We start from the raw sequence: 21991 nt of genomic DNA, 5'->3' as shown, positions 1-21991 counted from the left end.
GAACTAGCTAAATCAAAGCTAGTTCGGGTATGTCTACTCAAGCTGCGATCACACCTCACCATGGCAGTGTAGGCACTTCCTAACTGACGTGAATGGAAGATTCAAAAATATGCCACAAAAAGGATCTATTTTCAAAATTTGACCTTTAGGAATTTTTATTAATAAAAACTTTTTTTGGTTAACTCCTGTGATTTAAATAAAAGGCATGAGACATTCCTGTCATTTACATGTTAATAACATAATAGAATAATTCCACTGAATGATAAGCTATACTTTGGAGCTATAAAAGTCAACATATGTATAAAGTATACCTCTGTACAAAAGATCCAGCAAGTATGTCTTGTAATTTTGTACCTAAACTACTTCATCAGGAGCCACCATGTTTCCCTCTTAATCTCCACAAAAATCAGCTTAAAAGGAGTTCTTCCAAGAAAAATGTTACTGTTGGTAAAGTTACATGCTATTAAATCCTCCTATATTAAATTCCATATGCAGTGCTTTTAGGAAGGACATAAAAGCATGCTAGTACCTGTCTTTTGTAATGTGTGCAGATATAAAAAAATATTTTAGAGTTACTAGCAGATAGTAACTATTTCTAAGCCAGACTGTCTTTAACTGCAACATTCTTATCCACAGTGTAACTTGAAGGTGAGGGATGATGGGAGAAATATTGTAAATCACATCTTACCTTCATCTATCGAGGCTTCACTACTGTACCCATCATACTCTGCAGACAGAGGGCTATATTTTTGTCTAGTTTCCCAAATATAATTTTTTTGCTGTCTGCTATCTACCATTGGTGGCCTGGAACTTTGTGTTCTGGACAAGGCCTCATGGTATTTACCCAATGCCTCGTCTTCACTTTCAGAGGAGGAACCATGCTGGTCTTTATTCATGTACGAGTTGTCTGTTTGAAGAAAACAGAACAGTAAATGACAGACGATAGCTCGAGAAAGAGTGAAACAAATTAATCAATATAATTTAAATATTTTCAATGTTTACTGAAATTTTTTGAGAAAAACAAAATATATTTAACCAACTTTTGTCATCGTTTTACACAGGTACCAGATTGAACTGCAATACCTCAGAAATGTTTATTATTTTTCTACAAAGGCAGAAAAATTACAAATTCCCAAATATTACACAGTATATTTAATGGGAAATAAGCTGTTTTGTTTTTGAGGAAGCACACTTATCCAATTTCTTGAATCTCTTTATTTAAGAAATAAAATTCCCAAAGATTTTATGTAATCACAGACAGCATCATGTAATGTCATATTTTGTATTACTGACTCATATTAGGAAGTCAACTCCGGATTCTCTCCTGTAAAGGGGCTTATGGTGTAGAATATGATATAAATAAAATTCTGATGTCAAAACAAAACAGATGACAAAATTACATAAAAATATTTCAGGCTAATAACATCTAAAGGAAAAAATGGTATAGTAATACTGTTGCTACATTTTTAAAGAAAATCTAACAAGTTGACCAATATGTTCATAGCTAAAAGCAGAAGTTTTACAATACAGGCACATACCTATAGATGTGAAGGATGTAGAAAAGTACTCAGTTACATGAAAATCAAAATGGGCATACAGAGTCTTATTTTACTTGAAACAACTGATGATTTTCCTCAAACCTGGAATTAATACAGATTCTCATAGAAGCCACTTGGCAATAGTTAAGGTTGCATAAAAGTTTATATTCTAACCTCTGTTTTTATCCAGTCATAAATTCTGAAATCATCACATTTGTGTTTAAAATGTTCCAACTTAGTGACTTTTGAAGGGTTTTTTTTTTTTTTTTAAGTTTCAAAGATTCAGCTGTTTTCAGAATGGAATGAAAAATAAACATTTTCCATTTTAAAAATCCTATAAGGTTTTTAGTTAGTAGTTGTTTTTTTAATCCTCCATTTGAAATAGCTACAGTTTAAAAGTTGAAGTTTAGCAGGACAATAGGTCTCACTTGGGAGCAGCGCACAACCATGCTCCAGAAAAAATTGTTTTTTATTTGAAAAATTCATACCACAAGTAGACTATGTACATTACGACAAAAATTCACTCAGTGCAGATGGCCAGTACAAGATCTACACTATCTTTAAGTTCCACTTAACCCCTATATAGAAATAGACCACCACATAACTATGAGGCCTTAAACAGAAATTATGTACTCTACTCCAAGTGGATATCTAAAAAGAATAAGCTGGATAAGTATTTCCAAGCAGACTTAGTTTCACAGTGAACTGGCTAGTAACATAAATTGTTGCATATTAATTGGAATAATTAGGGCTAAAACTTTGTATGGTGTGCAAGGGCTGGGTAAAGACTCCTACAGTTTGCTGGGGGCTGGCACCTCCTATGGTGTGCAAAAGGATTAAGGAAGGGTTCTGACCAATTTTGTAAGCTGCACAGTAGCTGAAGCAAAGGTTAGTGTGGATCTTAAGGTCTGAGAGGGATAAGGACGGGGTCCTGAGAACCTGATAAAGGTCAGCAGGATCTTTGCCTGAAACTCCAATGAACTGCCTATGGTCAGCAGAAGCCCTTGCCCCTCCTCACTTTGGTAGCTCCACAGATGGGCAAGGCATTTGGCTAAAGGAATTCCTGAACAGAAGCTCTTTTCCAGTGAAGTTTAGGAACATAGCCAAACTAGAATGAAGTCTTCCACAAGTGTGGAGTTCTTAAATTGCACAGGAAAGAGGCTCTCTCCTGTACGTTTTAGCATACCCACCCGAGCTGCACAAATAGGTTGGTTGGGGCAACATGCACTGCTAACTTAAGTGCACGCTAGCCTCTTCAACTACGATTACAATTTAAGCTAAAGCTTATCATTTAAACTGGTGTATGTGGGCAGTGACTAATTTGAGCAAATCTCAAACAAAGGAGAGGGGCATTCTAGTGGTATAAGAACGGCCATACCGGGTCAGACCAAAGGTTAATCTAACCCAGTATCCTGTCTTCTGACAGTGGCAAATGCCAGTGCCCCAGAGGGAATGAACAGAACACGTAATCATCAAGTGATCCATCCCATTGCCCATTCCCAGCTTCTGGCAAACAGAGGCTAGGGACACCAACCCTGCCCATCCTGGCATTGATGGACCTATCCTCCATGAATTTATCTAGTTCTTTTTTGAACCCTGTTATAGTCTTAGCCTTCACAACGTCCTTTGACAAGAAGTTCCACAGGTTGACTGTGCACTGTGTGAAAAAATACTTTGTTTTGTTTGTTTTAAACCTGCTGCCTATTAATTTCATTTGGTGACCCCCAAGTCCTTGTGTTATGAGAAGAATAACACTTCCTTACTTACTTTCTCCACACCAGTCATGATCTTATAGACCTCTATCATAGCCTCCCTTACTCATCTCTTTTCCAAGCTGAAAAGTCCCAGTCTTATTAATCTCTCCTCCTATGGAAGACGTTTCATACCCCTAATCATTTTTGTTGCCCTTTTCTGAACCTTTTCCAATTCCTTTTTTTTTTTTTTTTTTTTTGGAGATGAGGCAACCACAGCTGCACGCAGTATTCAAGATATGGACATACCATGGATTTATATAGAGGCAATATGATATTTTCTGTCTTATTATCTATCCCTTTCTTAATGATTCCCAACCTTCTGTTTGCTTTTTTGTTTGCTTTTTTGGCTGCTGCTGCACACTGAGTGGATGTTTTCAGAGAACTATCTGCAATGACTCCAAGATCTCTTTCTTGACTGGTAACAGCTAATTTAGACTCCATCATTTTATATGTACAGTTGGGATTGTGTTTTCCAGTGTGAATTCCTTTGCATTTATCAACATTGAATTTCATCTGCCATTTTGTTGCCCAGTTACCCAGTTCTATGAGATCCTTTTGTAGCTCTTCGCAGTCTGCTTGGCACTTAACTATCTTGAATGGTTTTGTATCATCTGCAAATTTTTGCCAACTCCCCGTTTATCCCTTTTTCCAGATCATTTATTAATATGTTGAACATTACTGGTCCCAGTACAGATCCCTGAGGGACACCATTATTTACCTCTCTCCAATCTAACCAAGAAATTCCATATTACAAAGTCTTTGCCTCATTCACCACACACCTTCTAATTTTTGCAACAAATGAGTCAGAAGTATTAACGGCCTCTTTCACTAAACAACCCTGCATGGCCCATCCTGTTCTCTGAATCAAACGGGGCTTGTGGGAAAAAATAGCATGTGACCATCTAATTAAAGATTGTATCACAAAGCATATGCACAAGGGAGCTGAATTAAGGTTGCACAGACAACTTTAATATTGACATTTCCTACATTTTTTGCAATCTTAACTTTTTTTCTACATAAGGTTTTTTGTGTGCAATTTCCCAGGTTTCTGAAAAAGCAAACTGAAATAACAGAAATTCCACCATGTGGAATCATACTGACACTCACATGAGTCATCAGCAGAACTGAAATCCTTATATTCACAGCACAGACCTTTGCCAATTGAGCTAATGGAGTATGATGGCAGCAACAGCAGGTACTCATCCTCTGTGTGGACCAGCCACTAGAGGATGAGACACACACTTTGCCAGTGGATTTCACAGATATTTGCTGACATTCTAGGTTCTGAAGGGGAGTGTGTTCTAATGGTCCCGGACCCTTCTGTTCTACTTTCCCCCAAGTCTGACCCCGTCCACCCCATTCCTTCAACCCTGTTCCTCTCCTGCCTCTTCCCTGCCCCCCCATCTCTTCACCCCAGTCCCCCACCACTAGCCCCTTCCCCTAACCCAGGTCTTATTGCTTAGCCAACCCCCATCTCCACCCATGAGCTCCTCATCCCAGTCCCATTTTCCCTACCCAGTAAGTCTCCCTATCTGGGCTTCCCATCTGAGTCTTGTATTCCCTCCACCCCAACTCCTAGTTCCAGTCAACTGCCCTGGTCTCCTTCTCTCCTCAGTTTCCTTGCCCACCCATTCCTGGAACTTACACCCCAGCTCCACATTCAATCTCAGTCTCTCTCACCCAGCCCCTAGCTCCCAGTCTTCTTAGTCTAGTCATTTCCCATTCCCACCCCCACCCTGTTCCCAATCTCAGTCAACTTAATCCAGGGGATTCTGCATTATACTCAGGCAGTTTCTTCCTCTAAACAATCTGAGAATCAGCAGTGGAAACACTGAAAGCACAGGGGAGAGAGTCTCCTTATTGTTAGTTGTGATGCCTGACCCTAAAATAGCCCACAGCACTCAGAAACAGCAACTGCTCAGAAAGTCCTATTTGGCCTCTGCAGCCCTGGAATGGAGCATGCCCAGTGCAGACAGAGTCTTCCGAGAATTTAGCTCACAAACTATAACAAGCTGTGATGTTATCCGATTAAAACAGGACCATATAGATAATTGTTGCAACCAATGTTATATATTTGCAGCAAATCTTGTACAAAGGTTGTCAAGTCAGGTGTCTATGAAAAGGTTATGATTTGCTGTTTATGATTATGCTATCTGTGTGCATGAATCATTTTTGTATTTGAAGTTGTAAATATTGTCTCTATAGCCAGATTTCAAATGTTCGCTCCTGGGGTACCGCCCACAAGATAGCTCGCCAGCACATCTTGGAGGGACTATTCAAGTTAAGTAGTTCATCAAGAAACACTTAGTTGACAATGGACCATGGGAGACGCCAATCTACACTGAGTGGACTGTCATGTAAATGTGCTGTCTGGAGTGTAGGTAATGGCTTCCTGCAATGACTAGGGAAATTAGGTATGAACATGTGACTTGCCCATGTGATTCCAAACTCCATTTTTTGCTGTAATTTTCCACAGTAAGAACAATGGAATGCCCTCCACATGGCAAAAGCTATAAAAGGCCCTGTAAACACTTCCATTTTGTCTTCAATTCTGCTTCTTACCTCTGGAGGAACTTTGCTACAAACTGAAGCTCTGAACAAAGGACTGAATGATCCATCCAAGCTGTGGATGTGCTCCAGAGACTTGACTTAAGCCAGCAATTTATTCCATCACTGCTACAAGCCTGAACCAAGAACTTTGCCATTACTGTATGTAATTGATTCCTTTAACCAATTTTAACTCTCACCTTTCTCTCTTTCTTTTTATAAATAAACCTTTGGATTATAGAAAATAAAGGATTGGCATCAGCATGATTTTTGAGTAATATCTAAGTTATATATTGACCTTGGTGTGTGGCTGGTCCTTTGGGATCAGAAGAACCTATTATTTGATTAGACTGGTTGTAAAGAACCACTCATCTCTGAATACAGTGGTTTTGATGGTGATATAAGAACTGGAATCCCTGAGGAAACTGCCTTTATGTTTTCTTGTTAGCCAGTGTGGTGAAACAGGAGTTTACTTTTATAAGATATACCAAACCAGCCACAAAAGAATAACCACCAGTTTTGGGTTGTGTTTGCTCTATTTCTCAGCAGTTCGTCCTGAATTTGGCATCCTCGGTTGTGACCCACTAAGGCATGGTTACAAAAGCCTCTATTGAGTACTTACAAATTGCGATTTTTCCAGACGTTTATAACTTAGTATAATTTGGGCAGTTTTTCCACAGAAACAGCAAAAGGCACTTCCCTTACATCAGAACAACCTCCTCCACCCAAATGTCAAGCTCCTGCTCCATAGCAGAGAGGTGCAAAAGCATCTCAATGAAACTGTTATAAGATTTTGTTTTAACATGGGCCAATTTATTTTTCCCTAATCTCATTCCTGGAACCAGCTGTAGTGTTTTAGCTGAAACTTAAACAAAACTGGAGCAAGGAGATGTGGCCTCCCTCTGAGACTGACAGGGAGGGACCACAACCTGCCCTCTGGTGGGTTGAGCCACGAAGGCCATGCCCAGCCCACCGGAAGCAGAGGGGCAGGACAGGAACCAGAAGTATAAAAGGCAGGCCCTGCAGCTCAGTTGGGCTGCAGCTGCCAAGGGAGACAGATGCGTCTCATGTGATGCTGGAACCTGAAGAGGATCTTAACCATACCGAGAACTTACTATAGCAATTGGCCAATTGAGATGCCGAGGAGTTGCTGTGGCTACCACTGGCCACGTGCCCTGGGAAGATAGAGGACACCCACAAAATGGAAGTACCACACAAAAGGGATGTAGGAAATAGCCCAGGGAAACTAGACTACAGTCTGGTTGAGTCTTGGCTTGATTCTAGATCAGCGTGTTGTGGGCAGATCCCCACTCAGTATTGCCCTGGACTAGGGCCCGGTGGAGTAGAGTGGGCCTGGGTCCCCCTGCCCTCCGACCCCTGGGATGGCAACCTCCCCATCTTTAGGCCAAGAGGCCTGTGTTTTTTGGCCATCTGCTAGAATAAGGACGCCTGACTATTTGATGCCCCCCCCCCGACCCTGCCTGAGAGTCTGGGCCCCTAGACTTCTTTGCTGTTCTGCCCTGACTACAGGCCAGAGCACTAGACTGTTTGGTGCTCCACCCTACCTGGGGGCCTGGGTTCCAAGACTCTGTATTGCTCTAGGCAGACTGATTGTTGCTCAGCCCAGCTTAGAGGGCCCAAATATCACAAACTGCTAAATTTCCTCCTTTGATAGATTGCCACTTTAAGGGTGTGACCATTAGGAGGTGTGGCCTCCCTCTGAGGCTGACAGGGAGGGAGGTGTGGCCTCCCTCTGAGATTGACAGGGAGGGAGGTCCATACACGCCTACAAAAAAACAAAAATCTGACTAAAACAGAGAGACAGCATGGAAAATTTCGGCCTAAACAGTAGAAGTCTGGCAAAGTTATAAGCAACCGAAAACTCATATGGGGAATCTCATAATGGGAAATGTCAAGCAACTATAACTGTATATAGTGCTATCAACTCCATTTTGAATATGTATATCTGACCATATCTTAAGTTAGCATTTATTGGGTGAGTTGATGCCTTAGGATATTGCTAATGAGCTACAGCATCTTTCACTTGTAGGTGAATCCAGTCCAGCTCAAATAGGGATAAGAGGTATTTTCCATTTTATGCCCCTATATGTAGGGTTGCCAACTTTCTAATCGAACAGAACCCAAAACCCTTGCCCCGCCCCCTACCACACCCCTTCCCAGAGGCCCCGCCCATTCCCTGGCCCTTCTCCGAGGCCATGCCCCCACTCACTCCATCTCCCCTCCCTCAGTCGCTCACTCTCCCCCTCCCTCCCTCACTTTCACCCGGCTGGGACAGGGGGTTGGGGTGTGGGAGGGAGGTGAGGGCTCCAGCTGGGGGTGTGGGCTCTGGGGTGGGGCCAGGGATGAGGGGCTTGGGATGCAGGAGAGGGCTCTGGGCTCGGTCAGGGGGTTAGGGTGCAGGAGGGGGTGAGGGCTCCGACTGGGGGTGTGGGCTCTGGGGTGGGGTCAGGATGAAGGGTTTGGGATGCAGGAGGGGGATGGGGCACAGGGTTGGGGGGGAGGGGATGAGCTCCAGCAGGGAATCTGGGTGTGGGAGGGGATTCCGTTCTGGGGCAGGGGGTTGGACTGCAGGAGGGGGTTCAGGATCCTGGCAAGTGGCCACCAGGTCCCTGCAGCCCCTAGGTGCCACTCCCTGCAGATTCCATTGGTCACGGTTCCCAGCCAATGGGAGCTGCGGAGCCAGCCCTCGGGGAGGGGGCAGTGCATGGAGCCTCCCTGGCCGTCCATGCGTCTAGAGGCTGCAGGGATCAGGCAGCCACTTCCAGGAACCTCGCAAAGCCAGGGCAGGCAGGGAGCCTGCCTTAGCCCAGGGCCCCCCGCTGTGCCACCGACCGGACTTATAACGGCCTGGTCAGCAGTGAGGGCCGAAGTCGCTAGCATCCCTTTTTGACCGGGCATTCCAGTCAAAAATCAGACACCTGGCAACCCTAACTATATGAAATCAGTTTCATAGGTTCCAATTCCATCTCCCACATCATAAACTCACCACTATGCTTTGTTCTAACTGCTAGATTCAGCAGAGAAATGATGACCTGCACAGGACATGGAGAAGGACCCCCTGCTATCTCTAAAGAAAGTCCTTGCCTGCCCCTCCCCAGATCAGGGTTAAAATATGCTGGCAGAAGAGTGTGTGTTGGACATTTGCCCAGCTGCTCCCCGTAGATAAACATAAATCTTAATTTGTCAGGCTGTCACCAGCTGATGCCTTTCACCAGCAATGAATCCACATACTTATAAGTATAAACTTCATCTTAAAAATTAAGTTACTTGCAAATATGAAATTTAGCTCATTAAATAATTTACGGAGTGTCACATATGTACATATTTTATAAGCTTAGTATGCTAAAAACACATCACAAAGCATATTTACCAACAGCACATATAAGAAATCTCTCTGTGTCAGACTGTAATCTTCCTTAAGACAAGCCATAGAAATAATTTAGTAAAGTTCCAAGTTTTTATGTCTACAGGCTTCTTAATTACCTCTTGTCAGTGATTATTCTATCCTAAAATTACTGTGTTATTTAAGAAGAAAACAAACGCTGGGAAATTTTTCTACCACAGTTCAAATATATCAAAAATTCCATTTGATTATCGTATGCCTTCAAAATCCCATCCTGAATGTTTTCTGCATACCTTAAAAAACTGTTTTCTAGATAGTCTTAAAAAGTGCACATAGAATTTGAACTGCTTTCAAAGAATAAATGGAAGATTAATTTTGGATTTTTCTTGTTTCTGAGAGAATATTGTAATTGCAAATAAAATGTTAGAAAAATAAATTTAAATCTTAAGCTCATATATATATGTGCCCTGATCCACATGCAATAAGGGCAACACAGATGCTTTGAACCTGTTCCTAGACAATATAGTACAGCTTGCTGCACTAAGTGTTCTCTTACACATTCTGACCAGCACCACTGAAATAAACAGATTTTTAGGAACATTCTAGAGCCAAACAAAGACTAGAGAAAAATTCCCAGTACCCAACAGAAACCACACAAAGCACTTCAGAAAATGCAAAATAGTTTTTATTTGGAAAAAAGAAAATTTAGAACACATGACAGATTTGATCATGAATAGACTCAGACTTGAAGATCAGAGGTGACCATCATGATCATCTAATCTAACCTCCTACACACCCACTCATTCCTGTAATAGACCCCTAACCTCTAGCTGAGTTTCTGAAGTCCTCAAATCATAGTTTAAAGACTTCAAGTTACACAGAATCCACCATTTACACTAGTTTAATCCTGCAAGTGCCCCATGTTGCAGAGGAAGGCGGAAAAAAACCGAGTCTCTGCCAATCTGACCTGGGGGAAAATTCCTTCCCGACCCCAAATATGGCGATCAGTTAGACCCTGAGCATGTGAGCAAGACCCACCAGCCAAACACCTGGGAAGGAATTCTCTGTAGTAACTGAGAGCCCTCCCCATCTAATGTCCCCTCATCAGCCACTGGAGATATTTGCTGCTAGCAGTCGCAAATCGGCTACATGTCATTGTAGAAAGTCTTATCATACCATCCCCTCCATAAACTTATCAAGCTCAGTCTTGAAGCCAGTTATGTTTTTGCCCCCACTGCTCCCCTTCGAAGACTGTTAACAGAACTTCACTCCTCTAATGGTTAACAACCTTCACCTAATTTCAAGCCTAAAAACTTGTTGACCATCAGTTTATATCCATTTGTTCTTGTGTCCACACTGGTACTTAACTTTAACTCCTCTTCCACCCTGGTATTTATCCCTCTGATGTATTTATAGAAAGCAATCATATCTCCCCTCAGCTTTCTTTTGGTTAGGTTAAACAAGCCAAACTCTTTGAGTCTCCAATTACAGAAAAAAATTAACTGGTTTTCAATAAATATCATTGCAATTAGAGAATAAATTACCTAGAAAATAAAATATACTGTAAAGTGATCTCATTTAAAAAGGAAGAATTGTTCTAGTGAAGTCTGTAAATTAGAAGGTAAAAGTAGTATGTAGAAAAAGATGCAGGAAAGGCCTAATGGAGAAATTTGATGAAAGACACCTCACCTTTTTCTGGTGTCTTCTTGCTACTTACTTCTCTTGAAATCTTTTCTGATTCCTTATAGTTTCTCTTTTTACCTTCTTTAGAAAATGCGGTTGTTGCATTTTCTTCATGGTTCATTATGGTTTGTTCGTTACCATCAGAAAAAGTTTTGTATTTCTTTGCTTTTACTTCATTAACACAATCAGGATGATCACTCGGTGCCTTTTTAGAAATTGACTCTGATAATCTCTGCTTTGGTACGTCATTTGCTTTTGTTTCTAAATCCTTGTATCCATCTGTACAGGGCTGCTCTTTGGGGTCCTGAAAATCAATAGCTGAAGCCCTGGATTTGACTTTTCTATGCAAGTGATCCTTAGAATTTTCCAGTACTGCATGTAACCCATTGCCTGGGTCTTTAATAATAGATTCATCTGTTATAAATGTATTACTATTCAAATTATTATCCTTTGAAAACTTTTCATTTTCCAAGTATTTATTTCCAGTGGCTCCTTTGCTTTTAACATGTCTTCCTACTTTTTTCATGTCTTCAGAAACTTCCATATTATTAGAATGTTTGTTAGCATCTCCCCGTTTTAATTGATTGTTTCTTTTGTCCTGGACATGAACTGACATTCTAACTTGATTCAACTCTTGTTTTACAGAATCTGATGAATCAGAATAATGAGTCTGCTTATGTTTATCTTCTTCAACACATCTTTTTTCCTTCATATTAGTTTCCTTAGAATCTGCCAATGATGTTATATTTTCCTCTTTAATAGGCATAGATTTATCCTCTTGCATTCTAGAGTTTTCATCTTCTGTGCGAAGGCCATTTATCATGCTTGTTACCTGCTCTGCGACTGAATCAGCTACAGTATAGCTGACCTCTCCAACAGCACTGGTCAGATCATCTACAGCGTTACTAAGAGCGTCAACCAGAGAAGACACAGAAGGAAGGCTCAGATTTTGTTGAAAGTTTTTGAAAAATGCCATTTGTCCGATCTTAACCAACAAATTATTTTTGGTAGAAAGGTCTTCAGTTTTGTAAAATTGTCACCCACCCAAAAGACTTAATTTTACATTTATCTAGTTTTGCTGTCCAAAACCCTACTATATAACCTGCAGCTTCTGCAGTTTTGTTCTTGCCCAAAATTCTATATGTACTGAAGGAAATAATAAATTGAAGTAAAAAATCTTTGAAATGAAGCCAAGATCAACTAGCTCAAAACAATATTTTTCCATTGCAAAATAAGTAGTCTCATCAAAGTTCAGTATCAACTAGCCATAATACAATGCGTATTTGTTTTCAAAAATACAACAAAACAAGGGGAAATGTGTATTTTATTCAATACCTGCAAAGAAGAAGTTTTAAACACTTTAAAAGTATGCACTTTTACTGAATTTATTCAGACTGCAATGAATTACTGTAGATTAATATAATAGCTGCACAATAGCACATACCCCAAAGGGTTTCCTCAGCTCAAAACATTTGTTGCTTTCTAAGCAATGTGAGATACTTTGGGCCACAGACAATTGTTCCACAGCTGGCAGGAGAAAAAGCAGCCCTAGCCCCTGCCCCAGAAAACAAAACCTACTCCTCCCTTTTGGGAAGCAACTTTCAAGAAGGCAGGAAAGCAGAACAGCCCAAGTAAAATAAACATACCATCTCCCCTACTCTATAGCTCCTTATCCCAGGCCTCTCTCTTCTTTACAAGAGAGCCAACAAAGCCAGCTGGAATTCTTCCAGGCCAAAGGCCATTTTACCAACCTCCAATCCCAGAGAAATACAAAATTCATAACCCTGATCCCTTTGGAAATTTGATAGAGTAGTTCCCCTAATTATTTTTTTTTTGACAGTCTGAATACTAACTTTGGCTTACTGGATCCTATCTTCCATATAGGCACGCTCTAGAAATGAGTTATTGGCCACTGAAGAGAAACCCTTGTGTTTTCTAGTGAGTGATTTCCTTGAAAATTCTTCCCTAACTGAACGAGCCATTTTCTGTGCAAGGACACTGGAGGACTAACTCAGCATGCTGAGTGCAACCTCCAACAATGTGGTTAACCTATATCTATTTGAGAAGGGCAATTATAGACAACCATGCAGTATTTCAATTGGCATTATACATCCAATATCAAGGAGCATAGGGAGGGGAAAGTATCTTCTCATAAGCAAAGATAATCTCTTTGGCTATATAGCCATGGAGACCTGTAGAGTTTCTGGGGGCAAGCAGTCACAGAGGCTGCCTTTCCTCCAAATAGCTCCCAATCATCATAAACTTTTATACATATAACAGGTCTTTCTCATTTGGTCCAAGTATTTATTTGTATATTTATACTCTGTGAAAGTGTCTATTAACTTTTACAGAATTAAATTGAGTAGAATATATTTCAGATACTTACAAAGTTTGTCTTGTGAATTCTTCTTTGCATTGTATCCTGAATCAAGGTCTGGGAAGCCACCAACATTTTCAAAACACATCTTCTTATTAATATATAGAAAAAGCAGCAACATGAGGATAATGAACACTCCAACAGCTGACAGAAATCCAACTGCCTCAGGAGACACTAAAAGAAATAAAAAGAAAAAAAATCTAAAAATCTACAATAGATTTCAGAATATGATGGTTCAGTAACCAATACCCACACCGTCTCTACTGTATATGCAAGATATTACTAAAATAAAATTATACTACTTCAGCTTGGACGTATTTTGGATATGGTGTTAAATTTAAAAGTGATCAGCTGATTGACCTACTATTTTCTTATAGTCATCCAACACGTCCTAAATTAGTTCTCATGTAAGAAACGTCACACAGATTTGCCAAAAATGAAGTTATTTAACATCTCTGGCATGATTTTGAATATTTGCCTTACCATGTCATGTTATACAGTTTTTCAATCACATCTTGATGCACTTCAGCTAGTCTACTAGAAATTGAAAACAGAATCAACTCCTTTCACATTGATCAGTGTGTGCACAATCATGATTTTTTTATTGGAAATATGGGTGGTTACTAAAAAGATACATCCATACTGTGGAAATTACAGAATTCAGGGCTCTTTTGTACATGTACATTGTTCTGGAATGATTATATTGAATAGGAATGGAGGAAATGCTCAACTTCAAGAAACCCAGCTCATACCTACCAACAGCCAAGGTATGTTGAATCAGAATGTTTGACTGATTAACCTAATGAAAACATTACAAACATATAAGCTCTTTTCTGAGAGGAGAGGTTACTTACCTGTGCAGTAAACGGAGTTCATCAAGTTGCGCATGTACCCAATTCACCTTCAGAGATTTTTTTGTTGTTGTTGCCAGAACTGTCTGCTTAATCCGCGCCTTAAATATTCTCATGCACTTTATTGAGGATACACAGGCTAGTGTGGGACCAACTGCCAATCCAGTTCCTTTTCTACTCCTCTGCTTTGTCCCTGTGGGTGCTCTATTCTAGGTGCCTCCCATGCAGTAATTCAACTATGAAAGTAGGCGTTTCAGAGTCCTATCCAAGACAGACCAAAATACAGCCACCTCAAATGAAGCATCTGCTCTAGCAACCTGTACGTATAGTTGCCTTACAGATGTCAACAACAGGAGTTTTTCCTCAACAAGGCTTTTGAAATGGACTGAACTTGTTGAATGGGCTCCCAGGTTAGGAGGGGAATCTACGGTCATGATCTCATAACATGTCTTGTACACCCTGAAATTTACTTAGTCTCTGTGTGGAGATTGGGACATCCCTAATCCTTTCCACAAAGAAAATTAAAAAGCCTCAGGGAGTTTCTGAAGGGTCCATTCTCTGAAGATAAAAAGCCAACACGGAATGTCTAACATACATAACCTAGCTTCCTCATGATTGACATGAGGTTTGGGAGAATACTGGTAACTGAAAGCAAGTCTATACTATCAACTTTTGCTGACACAAGTTATGTCAGCATAAAGCCACCACGGTCTGTAGATCACTTGTGCGCGTGCATAGTTGGCTCCTTGCATCAGCGCTGCACATTCTCACCAGAAGTGCTTGTGTCAATGCATAGCGCGGTGCACCATGGGTAAGTATCGGTGTGTGCAACCCACCACCATCATGTGCATGGTCTTTTGGGAAGCTTTGGCAATGCATGGTGAGGCACTGGCAGAAACAAATAGCGCAGGATGACGGAGCAAGAGGTCAATTTCCCAGCATGCAAAGAATGGTTTCACGAGTGCCAAAAGGACCAGATTAAGCTCCCAAACCAGAGATGTCTCCCTAATAGGTAGAAAAAAATATAATCATCTCTTAAGAAAACTAGATGTTGTATGTATGAAAATAAGGCAAAGCTTTCCAATGGATAGTGAAAGACATTAATGGCTGCCAAATATACCCTTATGAAACATGTGTATGAAGAGTTCTTCTGCTGTCTTGATGTAAAAGATTGGACAGTGCTGTTAACTGTATCAATAGTCAGGATGAGACAAAAGGATTGGAGTAAAGATATGGGCCAATTTAGCCTATACAACTGCTATACTAGCTGTACTTAATGCTAATTTGTACTTAATGCATACTAATGTATATATGGTGCAGATAATACCTATTTTTAATTTATATATAGCTATAAATGCTAGTCAGCATATATTGTTCACCAGGCCCCGAGCAGTCACCTTGCTAATTGTTATAGCAAAGATGACACCTTTGCCAAATTTATATGTGAAACAGTGGGGAGGGCCTTTAAACATCATTTAAAATGTTCCACCCCTGCATAAGTGGCAGTACATAATGAACACAGCTAAAATTAATACACCTTGAACCACAAGTAAAGCTTTAAATGCAACTTTGTGTCCAAATGAGAAATTAGTATTTTAAGATCCCCATCATGGATAAGATCATTCAAGTCTTGTTCTGCCTTGTGCATGTCATTGCTAATCTAAATAATGTGTACGTCTTTTGTGTCTAGTAATGTTTTTAGATTTAAATGAGTGAATTAATATGCATGTTAAAGACTCACTTTTGATAACAGCTTTATTTTGAAAAACTGAGATAGGCATTATTACAGTCCCCCACAGTGCTACATACATGAAGAGTAAAACAGAAATTTGGAGTAGTAACATTACAAGTCAGGCCTCCATACTGTCCATCCATCTTAAAGGTTACCCTTACTGCGGGTTGTCGCCATCTGGTAAGCTTCACTGGGCAGGAGATAGGAGCAGCTCAGCTTCTCTGTTCCATTGTACTGGTCTGAACCATTACGGCCACATACTGGAGTCGCAATGTCAAAAACATTGTATCAGCACATGTATTGATATCTCTTAGTGGAACACGCAAGACATGTGCGGTGCTCTCCAGGTTTGTGTTGCTGTGTGATACCACCCACAGTGAAGGTAAATCCAGTCACCCCTCGTAGATGCCATCTTTTAGGTAACCTACTGAATGGACAGTAACCAAGTTATCAAATATTGTAATGATAATGTAAATATATACACATACACACATACATATATACACACACTCACACACACACACACACACGTGGAATCAGACATTGAGCAAGACTGTTTTGAATAACATACGGCTTGATTAGGATGTGATGTTACTGACATCAAATTACAAAAAGTCTTTTACCCAACCATTGAGTCTTGTGCATGTTCCTGATAAGATGCTATTATATTAATTAACAAAGAATACAGTAATGATACATCTGCTTTTACACAATAGCGAAATTCAATCACATTCCACTAAGAAAGGGAATTTGCCTACATGATTCAATGCACTACCGGTTTACCATAGTTTTTGTTATACGCGGAGGGAAATAGCAGATAGCTAACTGTTCATCACTAATAAAGGTCAGGCAGTTTTCCTTTCTCAATATTCCCTAATGAATTGGTTATGGTAGTTAACATGTAATTCCCATAAGCAGTACAAATATTTATTTACTTTCTTGATTTTTCCTTTACATTTTTATTTGTTGGAATAAATTTATTAAGTTTTGCTTGTGTTAAGTTAGCAATGTTGTGCATATTATACACCACATACTTTTTTTGGTTTTTAGTAGCTACACCTCACTGCCATGAATTATAGGTTTAGAGAGAGTTTCCACTTCTTGATGCTCAAAACCACTAATGTGGGTGGGGTTTACACATACATATTTTTCATATTACCCCTGTTCCCAATAGATATTCCAGATTCAAATAATCCTGAAATCTAACCAACAATTCCATCTAGATTGGGGAGTCTCCTGTTTTGAAAGATACTAGACTGCTGAACAGTCTTTTGCCCAACCATTGAGTCTTATGAACCTTCCTGATAGATACTATTATATAATTATCAAAGAAGTATACAGTCATAATCCATTTGCTTTTCCACAATAACCAAATTCGGCCATATTCCACTGAGAATGATTTAAGACTACAGGTATATGCATAAACTCACCTTGCTTAACAATATACAGTTGAAATAACAATTAGACCTGGCTGGGCTAGTGGTCTTTGTAATGTCTCTACAGTCGATTGCATACTTAGGCCTGGTCTACACTATGCGTTTAGGTTGAATTTAGCAGCGTTAAATCGAATTAACCCTGCACCCGTCCACACAACAACGCCATTTACTTCGACATAAAGGGCTCTTAAAATCGATTTCTGTACTCCTCTCCGATGAGGGAAGTAGCGCTGAAATCGACATTGCCGGTTCGAATTAGGGTTAGTGTGGACGAAATTTGACGGCATTGGCCTCCGGGAGCTATCCCACAGTGCGCCACTATGACCGCTCTGGACAGCAATCTAAACTCTGATGCACTGGCCAGGTAGACAGGAAAAGCCCCACGAACTTTTGAATTTTATTTCCTGTTTGCCCAGCATGGAGAGTACAGCTTACCATGCAGAGCTCATCAGCACAGGTAACCATGCAGTCTGAGAATCGAAACAGAGCACCAGCATGGACCGTACGGGAGGTACTGGATCTGATCACTATATGGGGAGAGGATTCCGTGCTAGCAGAACTACGTTCCAAAAGACAAAATGCCAAAACATTTGAAAAAATCTCCAAGGGCATGATGGAGAGAGGCCACAATAGGGACAATATGCCGCGTGATAGTTAAGGAGCTCAGACAAGCGTACCAGAAAAACCAAAGAAGCAAACGGAAGGTCCGGGGGAGAGCCGCAGACATGCTGCTTCTACGCTGAACTGCATGCAATTCTAGGGGGGGCCGCCACCATTACCCCACCCCTGACCGTGGATTCCGAGGAGGGGGTAATCTCAGCCATGCCTGAGGATTCCCCGGGCGGGGAAGATGAGGAGGAGGAGGACGATGAGCTTGCGGACAGCACACAGCACTCCGTTCTCCCCAACAGCCAGGATCTTTTTCTCAGCCTGACTGAAGTACCCCCCAACCCTCCCAAGGTGGTATCCCAGACCATGAACCCATGGAAGGGACCTCAGGTGAGTGTACCTTTGTAAATATAAAACATGGTTTAAAAGCAAGCGTTTTTTAATGATTAATTTGCCCTGAGGACTTGGGATGCATTCGCCAGTACAGCTACTGGAAAAGTCTGTTAACGTGTCTGGGGATGGAGCAGAAATCCTCCAGGGACATCTCCATGAAGCTCTCCTGGAGGTATTCCAAAAGCCTTTGCAGAAGGTTTCTGGGCAGTGCAGCCTTATTCCGTCCTCCATGGTAGGACACTTGACAGCTCATGCTAGTAGCAAGTAATCTGGTATCATTGCACAACAAAGCCCGGCAGGGTATGGTCCCAGTGTTTGCTGGCATTCAAGCAACATCCGTTCTTTATCTCGCTATGTTCCTCAGGAGAGTGATATCATTCATGGTAACCTGGTTGAAATACGGGAATTTAATTAAGGGGACAGAGGTGGCCGTTTGGTTTCTGCAGGGATCTTCCCTGATACCAGCCACGCAGTGGGGGGAGGGGTAAAGCGATCATTCCAGAGAATTGGATGGGTGGTGGGGGTGTTTAGTTTGGTTGCTACTGTTGCACGTTAACAAGAAAACCGCAGCACTCAACGGGCTGGAAAAGGAGGGTGCTGCTTTAATGAAGGTTGCAGAAGCCGAAAGACAATGGCTTACCATGCTGCATGCAAACCGAATTCTGTTGCCCGGCCCTGCGTCTGATCTCTAACACCAAAGCCGCAGGCACTCAATATAAGATGCAAAATGCGACCTTGTACCGAAATGACATGTACTATGTAATGTGAATGGTGTTGTTCACCATGAAAGAGTATATGTATTGTTCTGTAAAATGTATCTTTTTAAATACTTCTCTCCCTTTTTTCCCTCCCTCCCTCCCGCAGCTGCAAATTTTTCAAGCCTCCCTCCTCTATCCTGAAGGCTATCTCAGATAATGCGGCAAAAAAAAAAAAAAAAAAACACAAGAACAACACGCAAGCGAGACAAAATGTTCTCGGAAATCATGCAATCGACCTGCGATGAAAGAGCTCATCTGAATGAGTGGAAGGACACGGTATCAAAGTGCAGGAAAGATGCCAGTGAATGTGAGGACAGGAGGGACCAATGTGAGGACAGGAGGGATGCTCGAGATGAGAGGTGGCGGCAGGAAGATCAGAGGAGGCAGGATGCAACGCAGGGGCTAATGCGGGATCAAACGGACATGCTCCGGCGTCTGGTGGAGCTTCAGGAACAGCAACAGGATCACAGAGTGCCGCTGCATAACCGCCCTCCCCACTCCCCAAGTTCACAGCCTCCTCACTCAGATGTAGAAGAATGCGAGGGGAGGGGGCTCCGTGCACCCTGCCACTCCACCCCGGTGGACAGCCCAAGCAAAAGGCTGTCATTATTTTGAACTTTTGAAGTGGCCTTTTCCTTCCCTCCTTTCCTCCTTCCAAACCCCACCCGAGCTACCTTGTCCGTTGTCTCCCTCTTTGTATAATCAATTAATAAATAATACATGATTTTTAAATGATACTGACTTTATTTCCTTTGAAAACAAGCTGTGATTGAAGGGGGAGGGTGGGTTGTTTACAGGGAATGAGTCAATCAAGGGGGCGGGTTTTCATCAAGGAGAAACAAACAGAACTTTCACACCAAAGCCTGGCCAGTCATGAAACTGGTTTTCAAAGCTTCTCTGATGCACAGCGCTTCCTGGTGTGATCTTCTAATTGCCCTGGTGTCTGGCTGCATGTAATCATGTAATCAGTGGCCAGGCGAATTGCCTCAACCTCCCACCCCGCCATAAAGGTCTCCCCCTTACTCTCTGTGGAGCACACAGCAAGTGTCAATAACAATGGAAATATTGGTTTAGCTGAGGTCTGAGCTAGTCAGTAAAGTACGCCAGCGACCCTTTAAATGTCCAAAAGCACATCCTACCACCATTTTGCACTTGCTCAGCCTGTAGTTGAACAGCTCCTGACTAGTGTCCAGGCTGTCTGTGTATGGCCTCATGAGCCATGGCATTAAGGGGTAAGCTGGGTCCCCAAGAATAACTATAGGCATTTCAACATCCCCAACATTTTCTGGTCTGGGAAATAAATCCCTTGCTGCAGCCGTTTAAACAGATTAGTGTTCCTGAAGACGCGAGCGTCATGAACCCTTCCCAGCCATCCCACATTCATGTTCGTGAAACGTCCCTTGTGATCCACCAGTGCTTGCAGCACCATTGAAAAGTACCCCTTGCGGTTTATGTACTGGCTGCCCTGGTGCTCCGGTGCCAAGACAGGGATATGGGTTCCATCTATCGCCCCACCACAGTTAAGGAATCCCATTGCAGCAAAGCCATCTACTATGACCTGCACATTTCCCAGAGTCACTACCTTTGGTAGCAGCAGTTCAGTGATTGCTTTGGCTACTTGCATCACAGCAGCCCCCACAGTAGATTTGCCCACTCCAAATTGATTCCTGACTGACCGGTAGCTGTCTGGCGTTGCAAGCTTCCACAGGGCTATCGCCACTTGCTTCTCAACTGTGAGGGCTGCTCTCATCTTGGTATTCTGTGCTTCAGGGCAGGGGAAAGCAAGTCACAAAGTTCCATGAAAGTGCCCTTACGCAAGCGAAAGTTACGCAGCCACTGGGAATCGTCCCAGACCTGCAACACTATGCACTCCCACCAGTCTGTGCTTGTTTCCCGGGCCCAGAATCAGCATTCCACGGCTATAACCTGCCCCACTAACAGCATGATCTCCAAAGCGCCAGGGCCCATGGTTTGAGAGAATTCTGTGTCCATGTCCTCATCACTCTCGTCGCCACGCTGCCGTAGCCGCCTCCTCCTCGCCTGGATTTTCAGGTCCTGGTTCAGCATAAACTGCATGACAATGCACGAGGTGTTTACAATGTTCATGACTGCTGTCTTGAGCTGAGCGGGCTCCATGCTTGCCATGGTATGGCATCTGCACAGTTCACCCAGGAAAAAAGGTGTGAAACGGTTGTCTGCCATTGCTTTCATGGAGGGAGGGGTGAGGCTGTACCCAGAACCACCAGCGAGAATGTTTTTTGCCCCATCAGGCATTGGGATCTCAACCCAGAATTCCAATGGGCAGGGGAGATTGCGGGAACTATGGGATAGCTACCCACAGTGCAACGCTCCAGAAGTCAACGCTAGCCTCAGTACATGGACGCACACCACCAAATTAATGTGCTTAGTGTGGTCACATGCACTCGACTTCACACAATCTGTTGCCAAAAATCGAATTCTGTAAATTTGGAGTAATCCCGTAGTGTAGACATACTCTGAGTTATCCATATACAGTATGTTGTAGTGTAGTTGACCAGTCTTATTTATAACACACTATCTTTTCTTCTTCCAATGCCTAGGGCATCTTCACTAATATCTTCTGGTGTCTTCTGGCAGTGGGATGTTAGTTAACATGTTATTTTTTTTAAAAAAATTACATTTCCCTTGTTTTCAGTAAACCAAATTTATATACAGATTAATTTAGTTCATTTACAATGTAATAGGGATCAAGTCACTTAACACAAACTACGCTTTGGTACAGCATATGACAGAACAATGACCTGGTTATGTTTAGTCTAATTTTCCCCCCAAATATTAAAATATATTTTTGCTTTTTATTCTGATTTTTCCAATTCTTTAGCATAAATTAAACATGATTTAGATGCTTTTGCAGTTTTTGCATAAAAATATTCATTATTACTTCCCTCAATATGTGCATTACTAGTTTTT

The 21991-nt window shown here is 41.7% G+C and overlaps 1 protein-coding gene across 4 annotated transcripts in view; it reads right to left on the bottom strand.

Moving 5' to 3' along the window:
• Positions 1-21991, bottom strand: part of SYT14 (synaptotagmin 14) — a 179184-nt gene that overhangs the window by 101417 nt on the left and 55776 nt on the right. For 2 of the 4 annotated variants that reach the window (XM_034764505.1, XM_034764506.1), the window contains exons 1-3: positions 13273-13356; positions 10893-12221; positions 689-907 (exon numbers count right to left, since the gene is read on the bottom strand). In XM_034764505.1, coding sequence (XP_034620396.1) covers positions 689-907; positions 10893-11862 — 1189 coding nt within the window. In that variant the 5' untranslated portion in view covers positions 11863-12221; positions 13273-13356. Of the gene's footprint in view, positions 1-688; positions 908-10892; positions 12222-13272; positions 13438-21991 lie in introns of those variants that run through there. The other 2 variants (XM_034764507.1, XM_034764508.1) reach the window with 1 other exon arrangement.

The sequence above is a fragment of the Trachemys scripta genome, chromosome 3 (assembly GCF_013100865.1).
Source record: "Trachemys scripta elegans isolate TJP31775 chromosome 3, CAS_Tse_1.0, whole genome shotgun sequence".
Lineage (NCBI taxonomy): Eukaryota > Metazoa > Chordata > Testudines > Emydidae > Trachemys > Trachemys scripta.
The sequence above is the reverse complement of the archived record's forward strand: the minus strand, read 5'-3'. Positions and strand labels throughout refer to the sequence as shown.